We start from the raw sequence: 23616 nt of genomic DNA on the forward strand, positions 1-23616 counted from the left end.
ATCAAAAACATAACATTTCTTAAAAGCATTTAGCGTTAACTGCCCAGACAGGTCACACATAAACAAGATGCTGGTGACATGCAATCAAGAATGGAGATGGCATGCCACCCTGTACATGATGTAACTGAACTGATATTAGGTACAACATCACCTCATTCAACCTGCGTGGTTTCATGACGTAATAATACACAAGAGCTCCTCAGGTATTCTTAGTCCTCTAATCATTTCATGAGGAGTTTATTTTTTTTAATTGAAATCAATAGAGCTAACAAATGGCAGAATTGTGACTACAGTCTGGCAGTGATATTTAACTGGACAGCACATATGCTTGCCTTTAAGTCAGGCCAGTAGCTATGGTAAGTATTACTAATCTTACATGTTCACGCTCGAGAGCACTGTCAGGTAGCATGACGTGAACTAGAGAGCCATGACATGTGACAAGAAGTCTCTGATGCTATCATGTCTCCCTCTATGACTGTGTGTTTGTCTGTGTCTCCTTTCTGTGTGAATGCCTCTGTGTGGTCTGTCCTTCTTCCAGGACTTGAAGCTGCTCATCATCCTCCTGGATTCATACTCTTCACTTGTCCAAAGTTGAATCATGGGCAAGTGGACAACCTAGTCCAGTTTCATCAAAATTTGATCTACTCTGTGGATGGCATCCATTCTATATCAATCTATTGTATGACAGACATTTATAGACTGTATGTCTGTTTGTCCTGGGAGAGGAATCCATGTTATGCTGCTTTCCCTCAGGTCACCCCCACCCCATCCCCCACCCCCCCACCCCCATAAAGTTTTTTTTTTTCTCCTTATCTGAATTAAGGCTTTAAGGACAGAGGGTGTCACATGCTGTGCAGATTGAGGCAAATAGTGATTTGTGATTCTGGGCTGTGGGATCAGTTTCACATGCCTTACCATCATCAAGCCCTCTGGCACAGTTCAGTCGCATATCAGAATTTCGTTTCTGAGCCACAGAAAAAACATTTGATAGTAAAAATGGTTTTATTATTATTCATAATTCTGACACATTTCCAAAATTATTTCTAATTATTGCCCTGTAATGTCCTGGCAATTTTCAATGGAGCGAAGAGGTTTTGGTTCTTGAACCCATACATAACATTCCCACCTTTCCAGTCACCCTGCTCCTGCAGTAAAGAGGCCTCTCTTGCAGCAGTGTTGACTTTGGCCACATTTATATAAAGAGCTCATTTGCCAAGAGATACTTTACAGGCGCATAGTTTCCTTGTCTGTTGTGCATCACGACATAAGGCTGCATAAGGAAGTCCTATGCTCTTCAAATGTAGGTCAGTTTGACATGTTTAGTTAAATCTATATTGATATTTATTTCATTAAGGCCAGAACAATTAAACCTACCGCAGCACCACAGTGGATCATTAATTAATGCCTGCTTGTGATCGCCAGAATGAGTGTGGGTGTGAGGTGACAGGATGCTGCCAGTGCCAGATGTCTTATAAGCACAATTAATTTAGACGCTGACATTAAGTTTGAAATATATTGTTTTCCGGTCTGTGTGCGTAAATAGTGTGATGAACTCTAAATTCTTTCTACATTGTTTAGTGTGAATGCAGAGACATTGTGCCCATAAGAATCTGAAGAATCTGTGCAAAGAATGCTTGTGGTTTTGATTAAAACAAACCATAATGCAGGGTATATAAATCACAACACGAGACGCGACAAAGAGAGAGCCATGCGTGTTTATTGCAGCGCGAGTTGCTCAATCCCAGCTTGAAATAGTGTGGCTGGTTTTTTTTGCAGTTGTCTCTTGTTCGACACAATGGCTTATTAAAACATCAACAACTTGATTGATTCATCCCCTGATGAAATGAAAGATTCAAAAGCCATGTGGAGCAGATTGCAGGATGTTTAATATGACATCATATTGTGTTTCTTGTTGTTGGTTGCTCGATAGAAAATCTGTGGTGTCTTCATTGAAATCTGTGGTTTGGTTGGTGGTGACGAGCTATGGGTTCAATAATTCATATAATTAGTATAATCACATCTGCTCTGTCTCCAATGTTTTTATGGTGTGACCCTGGTGTGGAGACCATTATGCCCATACTACATCTCCAATTCCAACAAAAATGGAAAGCTCTGTAAAACATAAAGCAGAATGTTTTTGACATATACTCAAGCATTTTTACTGATGAGACGGGACACACGCTGAAAGTGTGAAGAAAGAAAAACTTTATTGATGTTTCTCTTACACAAGTCAACCATTACATGTCAACATACTGCATTTTACAAAAATCCAAAGCTTCCTCGCAGTTAGACAAACAGCAACTGAGGAGAAAGTGGTGTTAAAATATCACATCATACAAACAGTAATAAAACGTTTTATCAAAATGATCCGATCTGAATTCCCCACTCGTTATTCTTTTGTTACAGGCACACAGGGCAGCATTATGCGACACGTTCTTGCATGCAAGCGCAATTTCCCCCATTGACAATTTTCAACAAAGTCACCTTTGGGATCGAATCAAATCCACTTTGGCTTACATCTGCGTTCATATTAAACTCCATCAATCAACTTTTAACACTCGTCTCTTCAGAGTTTAATTTAAGGCAAAGGCAAAATATCTTGGCAACAAGCAGTCCCACGACTCACCGTAAGAAAAAAAAAAAGAAAAATCAACAAACAAAAACAATCTTAACAAAGCAAACAATGTATGAAAGCTTCTACGTAGCTAATAATGAATATCAATAAATCAACATAACGCAATTTTGAGTAAACACTCAGTGAAATCACAGACGCACGCACTCAAATTCTCTCTCTCTCTCTCAGTTTATCTAACTTGTTTTGCTTTACCCCTTTCTTGCCCCTCAGCCTCCTCTCGTTGGCCTCCTGAGTTACCCTAAGTATGTTACTCTGAAAGGAGTGTGTGTGTGTGTGCGCCTGAGGATGTTTTCTTTTCAGCCTGTGCTCCTGTTGAAGACTTGACACTGAACTCATCCTTCTAACAAAATCGCCTGGAGGATGTTTTCAGCCGAAAACCCCCCTCCTGTTTTTGACATTGTGACCGACAGACGGAAGCAGTTTCTACTGTTCTGATGTTGTGTTTTATAGTTACCCAATGACAGTAAGACACATACAAGCTAACTGATCCCCAGCTTTTCACCCTGAGATGAAAAGCTTGAACTCTCTTACTCAATCTTGACTTTGTTCTCCAATAGCAGTTTTTGCTGTTTTTGTGAGAATATCAGAGCCATAGCAGGTAGCGGCCAACAGGAGGAGCTGAAAGGCCCTTTTACACTCTATTCCATACGTCACATGAAGGCAAAGAACATTTACTGATACAGTAAAAAAAAAAAAAAAAAAAAAAAGGAGAAAAAAAAAATCATCGTCAAATAATTCTACATTTAACAGGTTTCTGTCAAAGTGCACAATTGGGGCTCTCAGTTACAGAAAAAAAACACAATATGCAAAAGAAAGAGATACATTTAAATACAAGTTAAACAAAGAAAACATATTAAAGTTATATTCACAGCAATATCTCTAGTCTATCAACACCTATTGTAGTAAAAAGGTGACTTTTACTGACCATGAGCCACATCATCCAAAATCCTCATCATTCAGAACCCCCCCCCCCCCCTGCTGTGGGAGGTATAGCACTGCTACACCTACCTACACCTTGAGCTGACCAGTAAACACACATACACACATACACACCTGGAGGTATCTATGGTTACCCCGAGTAACATCTCTACATGTACACAGGTGAGAGGTGCCACCGTCAGTGTGAAAAGTTCTGTTGACAGAAGTTAGCAGTAGTGCAACGCTTACACTAGAACTCTTTGACAAACCTCCTTGGCTCCAACACGAAGACCAGACTGAGTCGTAAAAGTCACACACATACATACATACCAAACATGCACACCGCGTATTCAGAGCAGTCTTCGAGTTTGATCTACAAAGGCCTCTCACATCTACAAAACCACCCGCAAGCCCAGTACACCAATGCACTAACATCGATATGAAACAGACACTAAAGCTACTGTATGTATAGTACAATAAACATTCAATTATAAAAAAAGACAGACATGTATAACTTAAAAAAATACAAAATAAAAAGTCAGTAATGAGTGTAATAACAATTACAATGGAGCAAAAATAAAGCTTGTGATAACACAACTGAAGCGGGGAGATGGGAAACGCACACGGGAAGTGGAACCAGGTGATATGGAGGGATGTGAGGAAAAAGGAAGTAAGATAGCAGAGCTGACAGTGGCTTTGATTCAATATTTTGGTACACCTCCGCTCTTTATCTCTTCTCTTTACCATGCTCTGAGTTAACGGGCGGGAGCAACTTGGATTTATGACTGATACTGTGGGAGAGCAGCTGACTGACTGTTTACCACATTTCTACAAGGTCAAGTCAAAAGAGTTTAAGAAAAAAAAACAAAGGACAGTACTTTTTCTGTTCTGTACTATATGTATGTATCTGCATGGAGTGCAAAGGGTACAAACTTAGAAATCTGACATGGCTGCTCATCTGTCAGTTGAAAAGAAATGTCTTCTGCTTGCAGATCATTCTTGGCTCATTTCTTGTGTGGGCATCTTTCAATTGTTGCTTTAAGGCACTGTTTTTGTTCATGAGCGCAATCTGTGATCATTTCAGCTCTGATCTCAGGATGGGGTCATTTTACAAAGTAATAACAGCACAGTGTTGGGAAGTACACTCGTAAACTCATTGCCCGCTTGTGATCAGTAGCATTATGAACTAAAAACTCAATAATGTGGACTTTCAGTCAATTTAGGTATCAAATTAGTACTAAATTTTGTATTAAATCCACAAGATACACAGTTATGTAAGTTAACAATTTCCTCATTGTCATTTAGAAACTGTAGTGTTTACTTAGCTTTTCAATGAGTTTTGAACCATAAACAATGGCCTTCTTATATTTATTTTTTCATAATTCAGCTGATAATCATATTTGTTTTCCCCAAATAAGCTCCATAATCATAATCTTTTTTTTTTTTTTTTATTCTGCCATACACTTCCCAACCTTATGCAGCTACTACAAATGCAAGGTACGTCTGCCACGCTGATCTGACTCCAGTTCAGGTTACAGACCAATCATTGGCATTATCGACCATTGAGAATTTACACAGAGGGGCTATGGAACCAAGGTACTATGGTACAGAACAGCAAAAGATTCAGAGCACCACCATGAGTATTGCTACACGATGCTGTGGGAAAATAAATAAGCTCAATGGTACTGTGGGCTGAACTACGATATGTGCTTGTCCTAAAGAAGTGTGTGATTGCGTTTGTGCTGTGCATAGGGTGAACTTGAAGAGCTTAAGTTCTTTAGTGTGTGCTCTCCTGTGAGAGAGAGCGTGTGTGGTCTGTGTATTTGTTAATGATCAGTGCTTGTGGTACTTGTCATTGTAGCGGTGGATGGTGACACAGCCATGATAGGAGATCGGTCGCGGCATGGCTGCCACCCCTGTGATGATGCCTGTTGCCGGGTCGTAGCACAGGATGGTGTCGGTTGCTTCGCCATTTTCCCCTCTGCCACCGAGGATGAAGATCTTACCGTTGCATACTGACATGCCACAGCTCTCCTGTGGGGAGGGACAGACAGAAATTAGAGGTTGCAGCTTCAGTGTATACAAAGGCAGCATTCTTGCAGCAGAAGTCCAGCAGTATGACTGCTCGGTATCTGCACTTTGTCTGTTACCTGTTTGTTAAAGGTTTGAACCACATGTATCCAGTAGTCCTCTGCGGGGTCGTAGCAGAATATGGACTTGGTGAGACCACCGCACACATAGATCAGGTTGTTGAGGGACACTGCTGTGATACAGCGCTTGGCAATGGGGATGTTGGCCCGTAGTAACCAAGAGTCTGTCTCTGGATCATAGCACTGAACCTGTGACAAACAGTTAGATGTAGTTAGTTGTGTTTATTGTGGTAAAAGAAAGAAAGACATGCTCTCCATATGTCTTTAATGGATACCATGTGGTGTAAAAATAGTTGTTGAATAGAAAATATTGAAATATATGTAAGTATTTTGCGGTTTCGCAGACCGCTCTGTGGACTGACTTCAGCCTGGTTTTATGTGGCTTTTGCGTACAATCCAAACATTCTCTCACCCACTTCTCTTTAAAATAGCCTCGTTCCAAACAGCATTGTCTCTGACTACAGCTAACGTGAACAACACAAGATCTCACTCCAACAGACAGGGACCTTTGGGATCTATGTGAATGAGCCTGTTAGGGAATTCCTGAGATAAGTAGTTCCAAGGAACTGGAGCCAGCACAAACTGTAGTCCTTTCAGGCCACACAAAGTCAGGTACAAATAGTCGGCCGTGCAGTTAGAGAAACATTCGTTGTTGTGTTAACTCTTATCAGACTGCCTGGGGATGTGTGTTTTCCAGCCTGCGCAGACATAACCAAACATATCAGCTATTCCATGGTAGAAAAAAATTGCTTCTTCTGAAGTTTGGATTCCTGCGAATGACCCCATCTTCTTGTTTACTACCAGCATTCCAGGTGTCAGTCAAAACATAATGAACCTACTCCACTTTAACCAGTGACAGCGCTGACTCATGCCTACCTGAGCAGCGTGTGCATCTCATAACGTCTTGCTTTTCATTTCAGCGGCTGTGAACAGGTTAGAGCAGCCACGCAGCCCATGTGAGCGGCACAGCTGTAGCAACACGTCGTCTACATATTTGGTGTGTCGCCTATTTTTTTTGGTGCCATGCACGGTTCTCAGCAAAAACAGATTCAATTTCAATTCAGTTCAGTTGGATTTATACAGTGCCAAATCACAACTTATCTCACGACTCTTTTTATATGGAATCGATCTGAACTATAGTCTTTAAATTACAGAGACTCAACATCATCATATCATACCATCATACCATGATGAAATGAACTGAAACATTCTATTATCAATGGCCATTATGAAAGGCAAACTCAAGAGGTAGGCAGTGCGTCCCAGGCATTATCCTGCTTTTTTTCTACCTGTGCCATTTCCTATTTCCATCAGCACCGTGTCACAGAACATCACTGTCATCTCATTAAGCAAACACGTCTCTATCAATGACTCACTGATATTAAATGGAACCTGTAATTCTGCACAATAAAAAAAATTCCATGGAGATAGTGAACAGGATACAATTAAGCAGTAAAACTAGCTTAATCACGATCAACCAGACTGATCAGGACATGAGCGTTATCACATCAGATGAAGTGGCAATTGATGAAATTTAATAGGAAGAGATGCAGTTTCCTTTTCTGTACAAAAGTGCCCTAATAATGCTTCATCATTCATCTAAAAAATACAATCATGCAGAGTCTGAACTTTCATAAACTGTGTGCTTTTACATTTTTGTTGAACATTTTCTTTCTTTCAGAATTATTATTAACACAACCACAATACTTCAGCTTCTCATTTATAAGCATATGGTTTTTATGACACTAATTGAAATACATAGCTCAGACAACCCAGTGAAAAGTCTATTTTGAATAAGCCTTTGTGCATCCCTTGTATCTTTAAGGTATAATTACAGAAAACAAGTCATCTGAGACAAAAAGCACCTCAGCTGTCATCACTATGTGCTTAAGTGTGAGGTTGCGGAGGGAGTGAGACATCTGTTTCCCACCTTGTCTGAACAAGTGTCGTCGTCGGGCCCTCCTCCTATGACAAAGAGCTTGCCGGCACAGCTGGCCACGGCCGGAGAGCTGACGGCCTCTTTCATTGGAGCCACCTCTGTCCAGCGATTGGAGAAAGAGTCGTAACACTCCACACTGCTCAGGCGGCTCTGCCCGTCATAGCCACCTACAGCATAGACCTGAGGGCGGACACACAAAAGGGCAGGGATAGGACATTAAAAGTCATGGAAATTATGAGTGGCATTTACGTGTGATACATATATTTACACTATGTGAACAGAAGCACATTTGTACTCGAGCTTATTAGTTCATGAGCATGAACAATAGTTTCTACGTCAGTACTTAGAGAACCAGTCCATCAGGTGCAGACGACAGATGACGTACTGCTTTTAAGAAGCACCATCGTCCCTGTCGTTGCTGCTCTTTCAACACCACCCTGGATCCCTGTAGGGCACCAGTGCATTTACTAACCTTCCAACTTCCGACTCCGCTATACTGTCAATAACATTATGATGATATCTTGAGCCACAACAGCAGTTTGTGAATCTGTGTTATGGTCTCGTCACAATCTGTTAATCATCATTGTCCTTTACATTCAAAATAATGTTATGAGGCAGTAGCCACATCTTGTAATTAAATCTGAACCACTAACAATAAACAAACATAAATTTTACTGGAAGCTAAAGCATTACAAGCTGGAGATTTGTGTTGACATAAGATATTAACTCTAACATGTGCCTTGCGGTTACACATACTACCCTCCTGGAGTGCAAAGAATGGTCAAATGAGGAAAAAATGTGAAGGTGAGGCATGAAGAATGGAAGAAAATGTCAGGAATATGGTAGAGATTTACTGGTATGGTAATTTCTATTTCCTCAATAACACTGTCTGGAAGGAGAACACATCAAGAGCACAAATTGAGTGGCATTACTGGTTATGAGCATAACACGGCTCAACAACAAGCTGGTCTTATGCAACAGAAAACCTTCCAGCTGTTCCTGTATCTCCACAAATCTGAGACGTAAACAAGTACAGAGGTGAGAGACAGAGAGAGAGAGAGAGAGAGAGAGAGAGAGAAACAAAGAGACAGAGAAATGTGGAGGGAAAAACAGGGAACAAAAAGACAGAAGTGGAAGAGCCACATGGATATTTGCATTCAACACCTGGGCTAACTGATAGCACTACCGCCTTTTTTAACTGAAAAGTTGACCTTTGTGATCTTATTCTCTGACATCCAGGTGGTGGTTCCAAAGCACTGCTGTCTTTGTGTGTTTTCAATGACAACAACACCAATCCACATTTGGTGGAGGGCAGCTGCAACACTAATTCACTCAATATGGCACGTAGACAAACTGAAATTTGTTTGTTTTCATACTTTATGCTGATAACAAATGTTGGCTGTTTGTAGGTACAAATGAAACAAGACACACGAGAAACAAGATAAGAGGAGTGTGTTTGTCAAAGAGAGATAAAGTCAATCAAGTACAAAGTGAACATGTTTGCAGAGTTTTTAAAAGGATTTCTTTTTCCACTGGTCTTGAAGGGCGAGTTTCACGTAATTTGAAGCCATAGAGGTTTTATTTGCCCAGGTGTCGAGATTCCTTCCCTAATACAGTGGGGTTTTGTTTATGGTGCTAAAAGCACTGGAAAGTTCAACATTTTAAGAGAAAAGTGACCTTTCAGAAACAATGTCCTAAACCTTGCTGTGAACGGTTCATTTGAACTACTCATTACCAAAAAATAGTCCCTATAAAAGCTGTTGAGAGTGACGGCTGTGGATTACCCAGAATAGCAGGGGCATTAAAGGTAAAAGACAAAATATGTTTTTCACAATTTGGGTGAACTGACCCTTTAAAGCTCCATTGAGAATATCCAGACACTAGCTTGTTTGAAGACAGTAACGGTAGGAAGTGGGGGGTGGGGGTGCTCTTTTCTTTTCACCCTCACTCGACGAAACACCCCACATGGTTTCCATACACCGTGAAAGTGTAAGCATATGAATATAGGCACATTCCATGTTAGCTCAATGATGGTGGCACATACTCTGAACTGACCTGAGGTATGTGGCCATCACATAAACACCAAGTCAAACGTGATTCATGACTCTCTGTGGACACGCTCGCTAACCACTGAACGAGCACGTTCGCATCTTATTTTGTGACCGCGTTCAAACTCTTGCAATGGCTGAGTGATTAACTGTTTTCTTAGCATGGAGAGAGGCGAGAGGTAGCGACCCCGAAAGAACACAGACTGAGCAGCTTCAGGGAAAAACGACATCCAAGAAGAGAGGGGGAAAGATACAGGGAAGGACTGACAGAGAGACAAAGAGAGAAAGAGAGAGAGTGAAACATTATGATAGATGAGAACAGCCGTCACCAAGTGCAGCCATAACAGGGAGAGGAAAACAACTGGTGACCTATTTTTGCTTTTACTCTATGGAAACAAGACCAGTCCAATGAGACATCAAAGAATGCAGGACACTGAGAAGAGTGTGTGTGTTCTTGTACTTATATCTCCCTAAGAAGAAGTTTAGACTTAATGGGTAAGCGAACAGGTGTGGCAAATGGAAGGTCTGCACAAGTATAATAAAACAATGAAAGCATTTTTATGTGCACAAATGAACAAATATTGACACTTTGTATTAATGGGATATGCAAATTGTTTGAGTAAAGAAGAGGAAGTCAGCGTGAACACCCATGCTCATTATGCAGGCTTGTTTACAAGACTTAGCTTCTCCATACGTGCAACTGGAGCGTTGATGATGAACATCAAAAGGGGAAATTACAGACTGAAAGAGGAAATGTCTGGAGGAAAAAACTGACGGGGAACTGAATTCTGAGGAAAAAGCGATTAATCCGAGATACAAGAGGAAGGTACTGTATCTTTTTGAGATAGGACGACAGAAATGGATTAACTTGGAATGAAAACATTCACTGGAAAAGCCCTCACTGACCTCCTTGTGAATGTAATGGGATAAACACTGCAATCAGTACAGTTCTGAGGAAGCATAATAAAAGAAATAAGCACCAAATCATGCGAAGCAGAGGACAAGAGAGAAGACAAAACCACATGTGTGCGACAGATACAGGAAGTGGCTGGAGACAAGAGCCCCTCCTAGGATTTAACATCTCCAAGGAATGTGTTTTCAAGAAAGGGTAAAAAGTGTGTGTTTATGTTTCTCTGTGTAACACTATATACTTATGACTGCCTCTTACATGTGTGTGCTTGGTCAGTTTAACTCTTAAGACGCAGTACTTGGACTTAGAGTACATATTGGTATGACTGAACAAAAACTTTGACGATGCCGTCTTATTTTAGCATCAAACAATGTTTGTCATAACGTGAGTCAGCTGCAGATCAGTCAGTTTAAACTTCCTTAAGTGAATTAGAGTCAAGCTAAAAGGCAGCCATGTCAGTCTATCTTGTTTTGACCATACCTTGATACATGACTCACTTTGGAGTTAATTACTGACTTTTATAGCCACAGTGTGGCCATCCAGCTGATTACCTCACTGTTGTGGAAGACCCGTGTGTAGTTTGAATGCACGCACATGTGTTTGTTGTTTCTGTGGCTAAGCATTTTGGGTGTTGTTTGGAAGTCACAGAGAAGTCAATACAGTTTGCTCACAAGCAGACATCCAAACCTGCAGTTGCTGTAGATGACAAGAACCCCTCTAAAATGCTGTTTTAGCCCAAAGCTTTCCTTTCTTTACGTGTGTATACAACTGTGCGCACTTGTATACATGATGGTGAATGCACACACGACTGTTTGTGAGTGTTGTGACAGCCTGAGTCACCTCAGTTTATGCTCTGCCTGATTCAACCAAGACAATCAATGGCTGTACTTCTTCCACTCCACTAACAGACAATTACAGTTCAGGAACTTTTCATGAGGTACACATGCCTTTGTCCTACAAGTGGTCAACATTTGTTTCGTATTACAACTACATAAGTAGAATGCAGCATGCCATAGGAGCATGAACAGCCTTGTACTGTTACTCTGTAAAAATTATTTACAGAGTAAGTGTGCTAAATTATGCTTACGTCTGCAAACCAAGTGTATGTTTACAAGCTTATCAAGGGTTCTCACAGCCATGTATGGCCTCTCCAGGCTTATGTGATTGAGCAGACACGTGAAACATGATATGGGCAAGTCGGCTAAGCTAGTCCTTAACTTGGAAGTGTGAAGTGCTGGCACACGTCCATTAAACTCTCACTGCCCTCGAACAAGAATGTCCACCTAGCCTCATACTAGAGACTGTAAATAGTAACAGCTCAAAAGTAGAAGCAGTGATTGAGGATTAATGATCAGCTCACGTGGAGACATTAAGTCCACTCAAATTTCATAACCAAACTGGTGTCAGATCTCTGGCTTTAATCTGGCATACAGTATATGTATAGGGGACTATTTCTATGTGTGGGGTACGTAATGGGTGAAGCAGCTGAGATGTTCGAGTAGCTGAGATACTTTCTTATATGCTGATGTTAAATAAAGACAAGCTTCTTTCTCTCTGTCGAAACTGCTCCTGCGTATCCGGGATGTGTGAGATGAGCTGGTACGAGTTGTTCACAAACCCTTGGGCTACAAACGGATGCGTTACACACAAAAATATTATAATTTTGCTTCTTGTCAAAAGGCGCCTTCATAGACCAACATGGAAGATCACTGATGGCAGAAAAGGCAGAAAGCCAGAATGGCTCCTCTGAGGCACATGGTTGTTACAAAATAAGAAAACAGAGGCAGAGGGCAGGGACTCTGCAGATACAGGAAACACCACACATCTCTAGAGGGATTATTTTTTACATATTTCCTACTCATTCTGTCTTTAATGTAAATTGTCACCAAGTATGCAAAGTTTGTGTTTGAAATTCCTCCAAGCCTGCAAGTAAGAGAGCACATGTAGCAGTGGGATGAGACGTACGCCTGTGGTTGCAAAATGTACGAATCAAAAGCAATAAAAAAACTCAATGAAACATTTGATTATCTTTCCAGCAGGTGATTCCACAGAATTTCCTTAAAGTCCACCCACTTGCGTTTACCTCAGGTAAGTTAATAACACATAATTAAGAGGATGATGCACTGCATTGTCTTCCTACACCTCTGAAGCACCCCTGACTCATTTGTTCTGTAAGCACACAGCACATTTTCCTGAGAAAACAAACTGCTGCTTTATTGAAAGTCTGTGTGTTCGACTTGTGCTTGTATGCTCAGGGGCTATGGTGTTGCAACAGAGGAATGCATGTAGCTGACGTGCACCTCCTGTAACTATGTGTCCAAGCTGTGATGGCTATGAGATACCTGACCACCTGAATGACTATAGAATATTATATTATAATATTTTTAGGAAACACTCAACATATTTTGTGATGAAACCAATTTTTCTGCAAACCTTTTGCTCACTGTGATAATGGCTCCATGGTTGCTCCTTGTCATAAAGTAAGGGAAAAACATTAACACGATTATTTTGTGGTACAGGAGGACTGTATTATGTACGACACAGCTATCTAGTGTTGCTTTTGAGTGAAATCTGACACCGAACTGTAAATAAGCCATCACAGGCATCCATTGTGGGGTAACCAAGCACCCTGATGGAGATGCAGAAATCCGGCTTGAGGCTTCCTCCTTACCTTGCCAAGCAGGACACCCATCTTATGTCTCCAGCGGCCTTTGTTCAGAGAAGCCACTCTGATCCACAGGTTGAGCTGGGAATTGTACATCCACACGTCCCTGCTGTTGATACGACCACCTAAAAACAAAAAGGGACAAACATGCCAGACAACTGTTAATATCTGAACAATACTTAAGACAATTTTGGGTTCAGTTTGAATGAATGACAGGCAAAAAGTTAATTTAGAACTAGACAGGTCAGATTGTTAGCATTTTTAATCCAGCCGATCTGACAGAAAGGTAACGTTAACAACAACAATAAACCTGAGCTGCACTCAGTGAACCGCCAGCTTCAGAAAGTGTGTTTATGTCAAAGTGTTTCACATTTTCTGACTATTTCTTAATGTTTTGTCTCTTAACTGGGGCAGAGTTGTAACTGTCTTATCTTTGAAATGAGCCTCGAGCAAATAAAAGGTTGCCACACACACATAAACGCACACGTGCAGGCGCGTGTGCACACACATAACACACACACACACACACACACACACACACACACACACACACACACAGAGGCAGTATCACGTTTCATTTTGTATGCACAGGTGTTGAATAAGCATCAGTTTTTTAAAAGGTATTTAAAGCAAACACACCATAATCGGGAGCTTTTGCAGCTAACAGAGCTACTACAGAATGACTGAGGGTCTTATCTGCTGTCTCTGGGCAAACATGCACTGTAAGAAGTTGAAGAGAATAATAAAAGTCACCCGACCAGGTTACAGCGTGACCAAGAAGCAAAACACATGCATGCACACACACACACACACACACACACACACACACACACACACACACACAGACACACACACACACACACACACACACACACACACACACACACACATGCATGCCTGACTGTTGATTCTCCACAGACTAAGAGAAGAATCAAATGGATTTTTTAAAATACAATGGGTAGCACAAGCACACTTTTCAACATGGAGGACAGGCAAAGACATGATGAAATGTAGGTTAACCAATCAAGACCAGAAGAAATCAGTGCCAAATTAAAGTTAAAGAGGTCATTTGAAAAACTAGGTGAAATTTGTGACCACTGGGCTGCTATTAGATGCAGCAGCCATTATCTGCTGGCTTTTATCCAATAATAAGTTCAGAAGAAGTACATCTTGGATCATGGCTGTTGTGTGGGTACCAGTAAGGACTAAAATTGATCACAAAGTGTAAAATACAGATTATGAAAATTAGTTGGGGTACCCACAAATCACACCTCTACCTTTAAAACGTGGTGCCCTTCAGAAAAGAGCAGCATGATAATGTCCTGAAACTAAAATCAAAAATGTCTCAGTCCAGTATAATTCATTGCGGTAACATCTGCAATTTGCTGCTGGGTGTTTTCTTTGAACAGAATACATGTGGGTGGTTATATGGAGCAATGATGCAGGCATAAAGAAAACCTGCCAGTGTAAATAAAGGTGTCTAGGCCTCTTCTCTATTCACATTCAAACAAAGAGGAGTTTTTTTGTGTTGTTGGCTAGCTGACAGACAGACTAGACAGGTGGGTATACATATTGGGCATATGTTTCATCCTAACAACAACAAAAAAAAAATCACCTCCATGAAAGTTAATCTAATTAAATAAATCAGCGACTATACATGTCTAACTCTTCTTGTTTCTGTTGGGGTGTAATTAATGTTGAGCCCTGTTAAATTATACTGTAGCACACAGATGAAAGGAGACAAGGGAAGGAAGTTAGTTGCAGCATGTGTCTGCTCGATAATCTGCTGGGTAATGAGAGAGCCAGACAGTCTGCTGCCCCTGAGGCTTCTGTTTTAAAGATTTGCATGAAGGAAACACGTTGACAGAGCCGCACTTAAAAGAGAGCCTTGCAAACCTAAAAAGCTGGTTAAGAGAAACTACTACATTCCAAAGGGGGTCCAACTCCAGTTGGTCGAGTCCCACCCGCTCAGATGGGGACAACCACTGCTACTAATCACTGTTCTTACTGATCAAGAGGCAGTGACTTTGGCATGTCCCAGTATGATTTGTGTGGCAGCTGTCTGAGAGTTACGCATCGCTTGCAGTTACACATAGTTACATTGTTAATGCTAATGTGACTATGACATGCAACCCTCTGTAATGTATGACGCAAGCACGGGTGTTTCCAGCTCATTGGCTGATAAGGCATTTTCCAATTTAATTTAATTCCATGCGGTAGAGTCGGATAGCAGAGGGACATTTAGTTCACGTTGCCACATTATACCAAACCTAATTTATCTTGTGAGGTCATATCATAACTGAGATCATGCTGGCTGTGATCTTAAATACTTCTAAACTCAAAGCATTTTGGAGGCCCCCTCTGGATGTGACAAAGAGGCTGATTACAATGTTATGGATGTGAGAAAGTCAGCGGTGGCCAGAGTCCATGTCCCCATACAAAACCTAAGAGGTTTTGTATACTCAATTGAGCCACGTCCTATTTAAGACCACAGCTAACTGCAGCTGTGCTAGAAACTGGAGGCTCTCCAAGGTATTTGCACCAGTTCCCAGTGTGAGGAGAGGAGCAGACAGACAGAATGGAGGTATGTGTGGGAATGTAATTGAGAGGCTGCAAGATAAAAATAAGACAGGGGAATAAATGTGTCAAGGCATATGGGGCAGCAAAGAAAGACCACAGGGCAATGATGATCATAATATGTTAGAAAGTAGGATAGTAGTGTGTAAGAATGTGTCTGAGACTGAGAGATGGGGGGTGGGGGAAGGTATGTTGACTTTTCCAGGCTGTGCTTGAGGGCAGATTGATAGCGAACACGTGAGGAATTGGCACAATGAGAGCATAAAAATTCATAAACACTGCACACTCTTTGCTCATGCTTAAGCATGTTTGAGCATGAATGGTCCTAGCAGGCACATTAGATCTTCTGTCAATGCATATTCCTGGAAACAACTTTGCAAAAAAAAAAAAAAAAAACCTCTTATCCTCAATGCCCTCAGTACAACACCCATACAGAACTGCATCTTGCACTCGTTGCACGTCTTGACATCAATGTTTTTATCTTCAGAAACTACCTTCACCCAGACCTCATCAGTTAAGATGAATGATTTAATACTAATGACTTGTTTAAACTAGATTTTTTTTTTCCACCAGAGGAGGCTTACAACACATTTGGCCAATGCTATGTCCCAAAAATGCAGCAGCCTTGCTAGGTGGTAATGGCAGATATAATATATCAGTTTTAAGTTTATTTTAAGCCAATCACATCACAACCTATTGGTGTAGTCTAAAATCAGGGATGTTAGACTGCTGCATAAAGGAGATCCTAGAAAGCTGCTGAACCGATGTAAGAGGTGGTGACCCTGATGATTGGCTAACAGGAAGAGAGGACTGAGCTGGCCAATGAAGGCCTCTCCCTGCTCTAAGCCTGGAGTGTGCATCCAGATGTTGCTCTCATATTTTCCTTCAACTACAGCAGGCTGTAAAAATAACACAGGGCAAACAGCTACCATGGCCTTTCCTGCCACTCCACTGGGGGATCAGATGGCAAGCCATGCATGGGCAGACACTGACCATGTCCCTTAAGTGTGTACTAGAGTTTTTTCTTTTGAGGTATGACACAATCTTACACTTATTGACAGAAATAGACTTTCTAACAACAACTTTTGGAAAAGGACAAACAAAGGACAACATGCTGCAAAATGGTGGCTTCAGCACACTTTGGAAAAATATATCAATATTTAGAATTTTATGGCTGGCGTTCATTTCAAGCCTTGATGGGACCATGCTATTGAACTGTTTGAAGGAAAAGCAGCGGCGTCTTACCTGACACCAGAATGTCATTGCGGAGGGCGCAGACAGCATACTCTGACTTGGTGAACTCAGGTAGTTTGGCCAGTGATCTCCACTCTCCTGTGACTGGATCATAACATTCAGTGTAGGGCAGGTTGAAGCCCCCAACTCTCTCACAACCCCCCACCACCACAATCACCTCAGAGTAGCCAGTCGACCTGCACAGAGGGAAGCAGGCAAGGTTAGACAAGGGGAAGGACATGGAATATTTAGAGATGGAGGAGGAATAACAACACATTCATAGAAACACAAATGCAACAGGAACATGTTGAAATTACAGACATGGTAGCTCATTAAAATGCTATATATCTGTAGGCCTACACCAGGGGAATGAAGACATAAAAGCACATGCCAAAACTTGGAGGGATTTCTAATTACAGAAGGTTGACATTTGTGCCAGGGCATGAAGAGAGTGGTGATTTCCACAGGAACATCTTTGCTTATCTTAAAGGTAAAGTTCAGCTTACAATGAAGTTATCAATCTAGGGTACAACAAAAACACACTTGGGGCTGAATTTCCATGATCACAAAGCTTTCCGATTGTTGGCTGTTCGACACATGCCGTGGATGTGACCGCATTTCCTACTGGGGAGCTAATTAATAACAGCTTCTTTTCTTATTGTACCATTCAAAAAAGACTGATGCCGCATAAAGTCTACCAGAGGTTTATCTGGATTAAAAATTCAGTATCTTCTAGATACCACTGTCTGTACAAATGTGACACTAAAGTATGTTCCTTTGCACTTTCCCCAACATTTCGCTGTGTGTTACTTAGTATGTCAGAGAGTGTAGGTCAGACACAGGTAGGAAGTTCTGGTGGTTTAACAGGCTTATATACATCTGAGAGACACGTAGCCCAGGAGTGGTTTAGCTTAGTGTGTGTGTGCCTGTGCATGTGATAATTAGATTCTAAAGGCTTCCAGAGAGAATAGGAACACCGCTGTAGGCATAGAAAAGGGAGAACCAGGCATCTGTTTTCAGCAGAAGAGGATTTGCCCTCAGGGCAAATGAAGCCAACAGTCCAGAGACTCACTGCACGATTGGCTCACTGATCTAACAGATCTGCCTGGATACTGACAAAATACACTTGAGATATGCACTGCAGCCTTAAAAACTGACTCACCGGCACTTTAACCCTTACAGCAGGGCAAACACAAAGGCAGCTGCACTGTTGTTGGTTGTACACCTGGCTACCATATGGTCTGTTTGGTATCTCATTCACAAGGTTTCAGTCAGGGCCAGCCTTTGTCTTTTATCATACACTACATCCAACTGAACACTCTTCACAAAAAAATAAATTCATTAAAAATCACCAGAAATAAGACACCATTTGGTTAATAGGTGTGAAGTGAACAGGTGGGAACACTCAGAACCAAAACACCAAAACACATGAGCAAGGTGAGTTACACTGCTGGTATGATAACAAGACTCAACACTTCATGATTGCCTGTTTCTTGCACCACATCATCGTTTTTTTTTCTTGCCAGCCAACCAGTCTGTGCACCAACATGCCCTGCCTCCCTCATTATCATTTCCATTTCAAAACAGGGTTACAAAACATGGCTCAGTCAATCACACGTTTGTCTGTTCAGCACAATAACACTCCCTGTCTCTCTCTCTCGCTCTCTCTCTCACGCACACACACACAAACACACAGACGCAACAACAACAATGCCAGGAGCATCAAGTTCATGTGCAGGTTGTAACCTCCGGCCATACAATGTGGGATAAAAAAATCAGATGGACTTACTGCTTAAAAAGACATGTTTTCTTAACTCACTCTGGCCTCTGTCATCGCACTGGTACAAAGAACTGGTGAACCATGTGACTTCAGCATGGTATACACTATATGCATTTAATGAGTTCAATGAGTCATACGACTTCTACAAGCCAAAATGTTGTGACAGGATAAACTGACTGATGACTAATGTCTGTGTCTTCTTTTGTGGATAACATCTAGGTTAGATTATCTGTCCCCTTCCTCATAGCTAGTAAATCGACATTTTTAGTTACCTGCGTGGCCGAGTTCTGGGTGACATCATTTCATTTCCAAGCACATGGTAGCGCCTGGCCTCGTGGAGAAGCTGGTAGCACTCTGGAGCATTCTGGATGAGCTGATCTCCCTCCACCGTCTGGACAAAGTAGTTGGGGTGCAGAAGGGGCAGGCGTACATGGTGCAGAAGGGCCTTCAGCATTGGCCTTCTGTGCTCCACATTGTTGTACACCCATCGCATCACCGCTTCAAACACCACCTCTTCCTTACCGATGGCCAGCTCATCACTGCCAATGTACTCTTCCAGCTCTTCCCTGCGCAAGTCGAGGAACTCCTCATGCTGAGCCACTTCTGAGAAGTTGGCCAGGGCGTAGCTGCGGCAGCGGCTGGCGAGCTGCTTCAGGGAATGGGCATCTGCGAAGCGCTGGATGCCCAGGCAGTTGCATGGGTCCAGCTGGTCCTCCAGGAACTTTGCACAGGCATCACGCAGTGTGGAGATCTGGAAGAGGCTGGAGGTCTCAAAAAGGAACTGGACATTCTCTGTGGTGATCTTGGCGCGGCCGGTGTAAACATAGGCGAGGAAGGAGTCCATCGCCTCAGCCAGGATGCCATTGATCTCAACCAACATCTCGCGGCTCTCTCTGTGATCGTTGCAGAACATGGCTCTGAAGTAGGAAGAGCAGGCAGAGAGCACAGCGCGATGGCAGGGGAACTCGCGGCCCTGCACGCTGATCACAACATCAGTGAACAGGCGACAGTCGCGAAACTCATTGAAGACCTGCAGGATGCCCTCTGAGTGGGATGAGCCAGAACAGAAATCCAAGACATCCTGGCAGGCTAAAGTTTTGGAGTCAACCTCAAACACCTTAGGAGACAACAACATGTATGAAGATTTGTAAAAATTAAAACTTAAATTGTTTGAGACAAAAGATGTTGGATAGAAAACACAGAAAATGTTTGGTTGTTAACAGCACCTTGCGTTTGACAGCTGGTGAGTCTCTGATCCCAGAGTCTTCTCTGTTCATCCTTCTGCCAAGAATCAACACCATGGCGGCCACCTTCAATGTAGACCTTCTCTAAAGTTTAAAAGAACCTGAGGATGGAGAGCAGGCAGTATGGTACTCTTACAGGAACATTTGATTATAATATACACTGATATCATGGCATCCTATCAGATGTGGTAAGGGGGGTAGGTAGGAAAAAGTCATGAATTCATAAATAGCAACCTAATTGGATCACTGTTGTAGAAATTGAGACCAGTCACCACAGAACATGTGTAGTGAAAACATGTGACTCCCACTTACAGTTTTCTGGAGCCCGTGGGGGAGTGTTAAAATGTCTTAGATCACCACGTAAAAAAAGTAGTTTCAAGGAATGAAATGTGAGCTGCACACAAATCTCCGAAACAGTTCCTCCAGCTTATTGCTACTGTGAAACAGTTGTGCCCTGCAGCACAATTAACTGCGTGAGACTGAAGACGACAAAGAGACACAGGCAGGAGAAAGGTTGAGCAACGGCTGGTAGGCCGACCTACATGTCAGTCAGGTTTGTTTTGAACGAGAGTGGGGGCAGGGATACCACCGGACGTAATCAATGTTTGGTGAACAAATCCAAAGTCAGTGCTATTGATGACCTTGAGTCATGTTAGATTTTAGTTAAGGCTGAAGTCTCTATGAGTAAAAGTGTGCTTACAGGAAACAACCAAGGTGCTCCATGAATTCTTCTTTGTTCACATGTACAAAGCCTGTGTGTGTACTTAGGACAGCCAACATTCAAGTTCTTGAAGATATTTACTGAAAACATTATAGACTCTATAGGAGACTCATACACTCTCTTATCTTTGGCCATACTGCATTTGTTGGCAGCAGGTCTGGTCTTTGCTCCTGTGAGGTCATTTATCTCAGACTATTTTTAAACTCGCTCGGCAGACTCAACCTATTCACGTGCGTTATTTGCAGTCAGCAGCACCTCCTTGAAGTCATATAGACAAGAGGACAGGTTTATCCAGAGGTGTCTGACGCCTCAAAGAATAACTTAGTGACTAATATCTACCGAGGAGGAATAAATGACAATAATATAAAATACAACGAATAACATAAAACGAAATAAGAAGCAGATTTTAATGTGTTATGTTATTGTTTGTTGTTATCCAGGTGAAATAAAGTAACACTGAAATCGACAGAGGCATATAATAAAATGATACACCCATCAGTTCTTGTTTTTTGCATTTCTAAAAAACATTGAAGTGTTGAGATATATATTTTCTCCTCCATTATTTAAGTGCTAAATAAAATCAAGCTAAATTTATGCATATATATGACGCTGGTAGCTAAACAGGCAGAAAACAGTGCGTGCGTCGGGTTATCGGACAAAGGAGACTTGCCTCGTGCCGACCGTTAGCCCATGACAACATACTTAAAACAACAGTTCTTTCCGTTGCTTTGCTCAACATATTGTCACAAATTTAAACGGAAAGTAAGAAATAATTCAACTAAGACCTCATAAACGTGAACAACATAATTGGTTATAGCTAGCTAGAAGTTGTTTACCTTGTGCAGAGGTCTCCAGATCAAGTTTCCTCTTCAGTTGCAAGTGGAGGGAGAAGAAAAAAATATGGAGAAAATTAATCTGTATCCAAAAAAAGTTTCTCAGTGTATTTTAAAATATCCGCCCTCGAATAGTTATGGCAAACGATGTAAGATGTTACATCGCGGGGACATTTTGATTTTCAGGTGATGACAAAAACAAAGAGCTCTAACTAGCTAACAGTAAACACAAAACCAATATATACTTGTCAGGAGAAAAAAAAAACAGCCCACTGCGCCCACTCAGCTGCTGCTCCCGGTGCATCACGGGTAATTGAGTTCAAATGAACGTACGGTCTTTTATTTCTTGTTCGATGAGAGACGACACTTCCCAGGCGCCTCTAGTTCTCCACGTGGCTGTCCTTTGTTTGCAAACAAACTCAACTTTTAGTGGAGAAAAAGTTCCGAACAAGACGAGACAACAGGTTGAGCAATACAAGCAGAACAACAGCAGTTTTATGACATTACTTGTTTCAGCGTGTAGAGGATTGTAAGCAAGCCAGTGTTAACCGTCAATGGGGCAGAGTAACGTAATTATACACTTACGAAATGTACAGAATATCGGCCTTATGTACAGAGTTGACATATTTAGCTCACACAATGGCAAACAAACACAGAAGGCATGTGTGTCGAACATAATATAGCCGTAATGTGATCTAATGGACACGTGAAACCAGGATGAAACGCAGCATGCTCCGCTTTTTTTCAGGTGAGGAGGAAGGAGGCGCTTAGTCGGAACAAAGGATGTCACAACTTTTTCACTCAGTTGCAAAATATTTCTGAGAACTTCACGTAGAGTTCCACGAATGCTTCCACGGTGTCATCAATGAACCTCTCTACAATGTTTTCAACCACATGCGTAGTACTGGGGAGACACACACCATACGTGTGTGTCAGTGCAATATATGTATGTATGTGTATGTGTGTGTGTGTGTGTATGTATGTATGTATGTATGTGTATGTGTGTGTGTATATATATATATATATATATAATTTCTCATAGGTGTTCATTTAGGTTGAGATCGGATGACTCATTTATACTCATGAAAGCATTCAGTGACCCTTTGGGTCATATGGACAGAGGAATCATCATCTTGGAGGACACCACTCCTACCAGGAGAGAGGTGTTTCGATATAGGATAAAGATAATCATCCAGAACAACTTTGTACTGATTTACAGTTACCTTTCTTTCTAAGAGGATGAGTGGACCCAAATCATTCCAGCAAAAATGCCCCTCACAACATAACAGAGCCACCAGATCCCTTCACTTCAGGGGTCAAGCACTCAGGCCTGTACTGTTCTCATGGTGTATGCTACACATGCACTCGCCCACTTGACAATATGGTGAAGGGTGACTCCTCTAACCATATCGCTATTTTACACATCTCTGTAGACCAGTGCCAGTGGTTTTTGCACCGCTTCTTAAATGTGCATTTGTCTTTGTAATGAAGGGTTTAGTCACTGACGCTCTGCTCTAATATCCCTCTGTGAAGTTGATGAAAAGCTGTTCTTACTGACAGTCAGATCATGTCCTCCACTGACATTATTTTCTTTTGTCTCTTGTCTGTGCACATGCACACACAATGCTGTCTTTCTCCTTCTGCATGCCACTATTGTACACACATTGTCAGTCAGTCACAGGTCTATATCCTTGAAGTCATACAGGTACAGTGTAAGGGCAAGCTAACGACTAATACACACTATCTGGAACATCCGCAAGTTGAGACACATGGCAACACAACAGCAACTCAATGACCAACTTCGGGAAATGCACGGAATGGGCTCAGGCTTGGAACAAGTCAAATGTTCTGCACAAGGAAGTTTTTTTGTTTTTGTTTTTTTTTTGACCTCCAGGCACCTGATGTACGAGTTCACCAGAACAAAACCATGTAATCAGAGAGCACCATCAGGAAGATTAATAGG

At 41.7% G+C, this 23616-nt stretch overlaps 1 protein-coding gene across 1 annotated transcript; it reads right to left on the reverse strand.

Moving 5' to 3' along the window:
* Positions 1–5006: 5006 nt before the first annotated feature.
* On the reverse strand, positions 5007–21950 carry klhl24a (kelch-like family member 24a). The gene is made up of 8 exons (XM_076745631.1): positions 21657–21950; positions 20082–20200; positions 19128–19972; positions 17088–17272; positions 13272–13390; positions 7634–7822; positions 5704–5892; positions 5007–5587 (listed from the first exon to the last, which is right to left on the reverse strand). Exons 2-8 carry the CDS (start codon positions 20154–20156, stop codon positions 5387–5389), a joined length of 1803 nt encoding a protein of 600 aa, XP_076601746.1. The 5' UTR covers positions 20157–20200; positions 21657–21950; the 3' UTR covers positions 5007–5386.
* Between the last annotated feature and the right edge of the window lie 1666 nt (positions 21951–23616).

This window comes from Chaetodon auriga, chromosome 12 (assembly GCF_051107435.1).
Source record: "Chaetodon auriga isolate fChaAug3 chromosome 12, fChaAug3.hap1, whole genome shotgun sequence".
Taxonomy (NCBI): domain Eukaryota; kingdom Metazoa; phylum Chordata; class Actinopteri; order Chaetodontiformes; family Chaetodontidae; genus Chaetodon; species Chaetodon auriga.

What these genes read in the sequence shown, in the direction of transcription:
- klhl24a (XM_076745631.1), bottom strand. Translation starts at nt 20,156, where the DNA reads ATGGTGTTGATTCTTGGCAGAAGGATGAACAGAGAAGACTCTGGGATC. An exon ending in CACCAGCTGTCAAACGCAAG is followed by an intron (nt 19,973 to 20,081) that starts GTGCTGTTAACA and finishes TTGTCTCCTAAG; the next exon opens with GTGTTTGAGGTTGACTCCAA. An exon ending in ACGACACTTGTTCAGACAAG is followed by an intron (nt 5,893 to 7,633) that starts GTGGGAAACAGA and finishes TGTTTGTCACAG; the next exon opens with GTTCAGTGCTATGATCCAGA.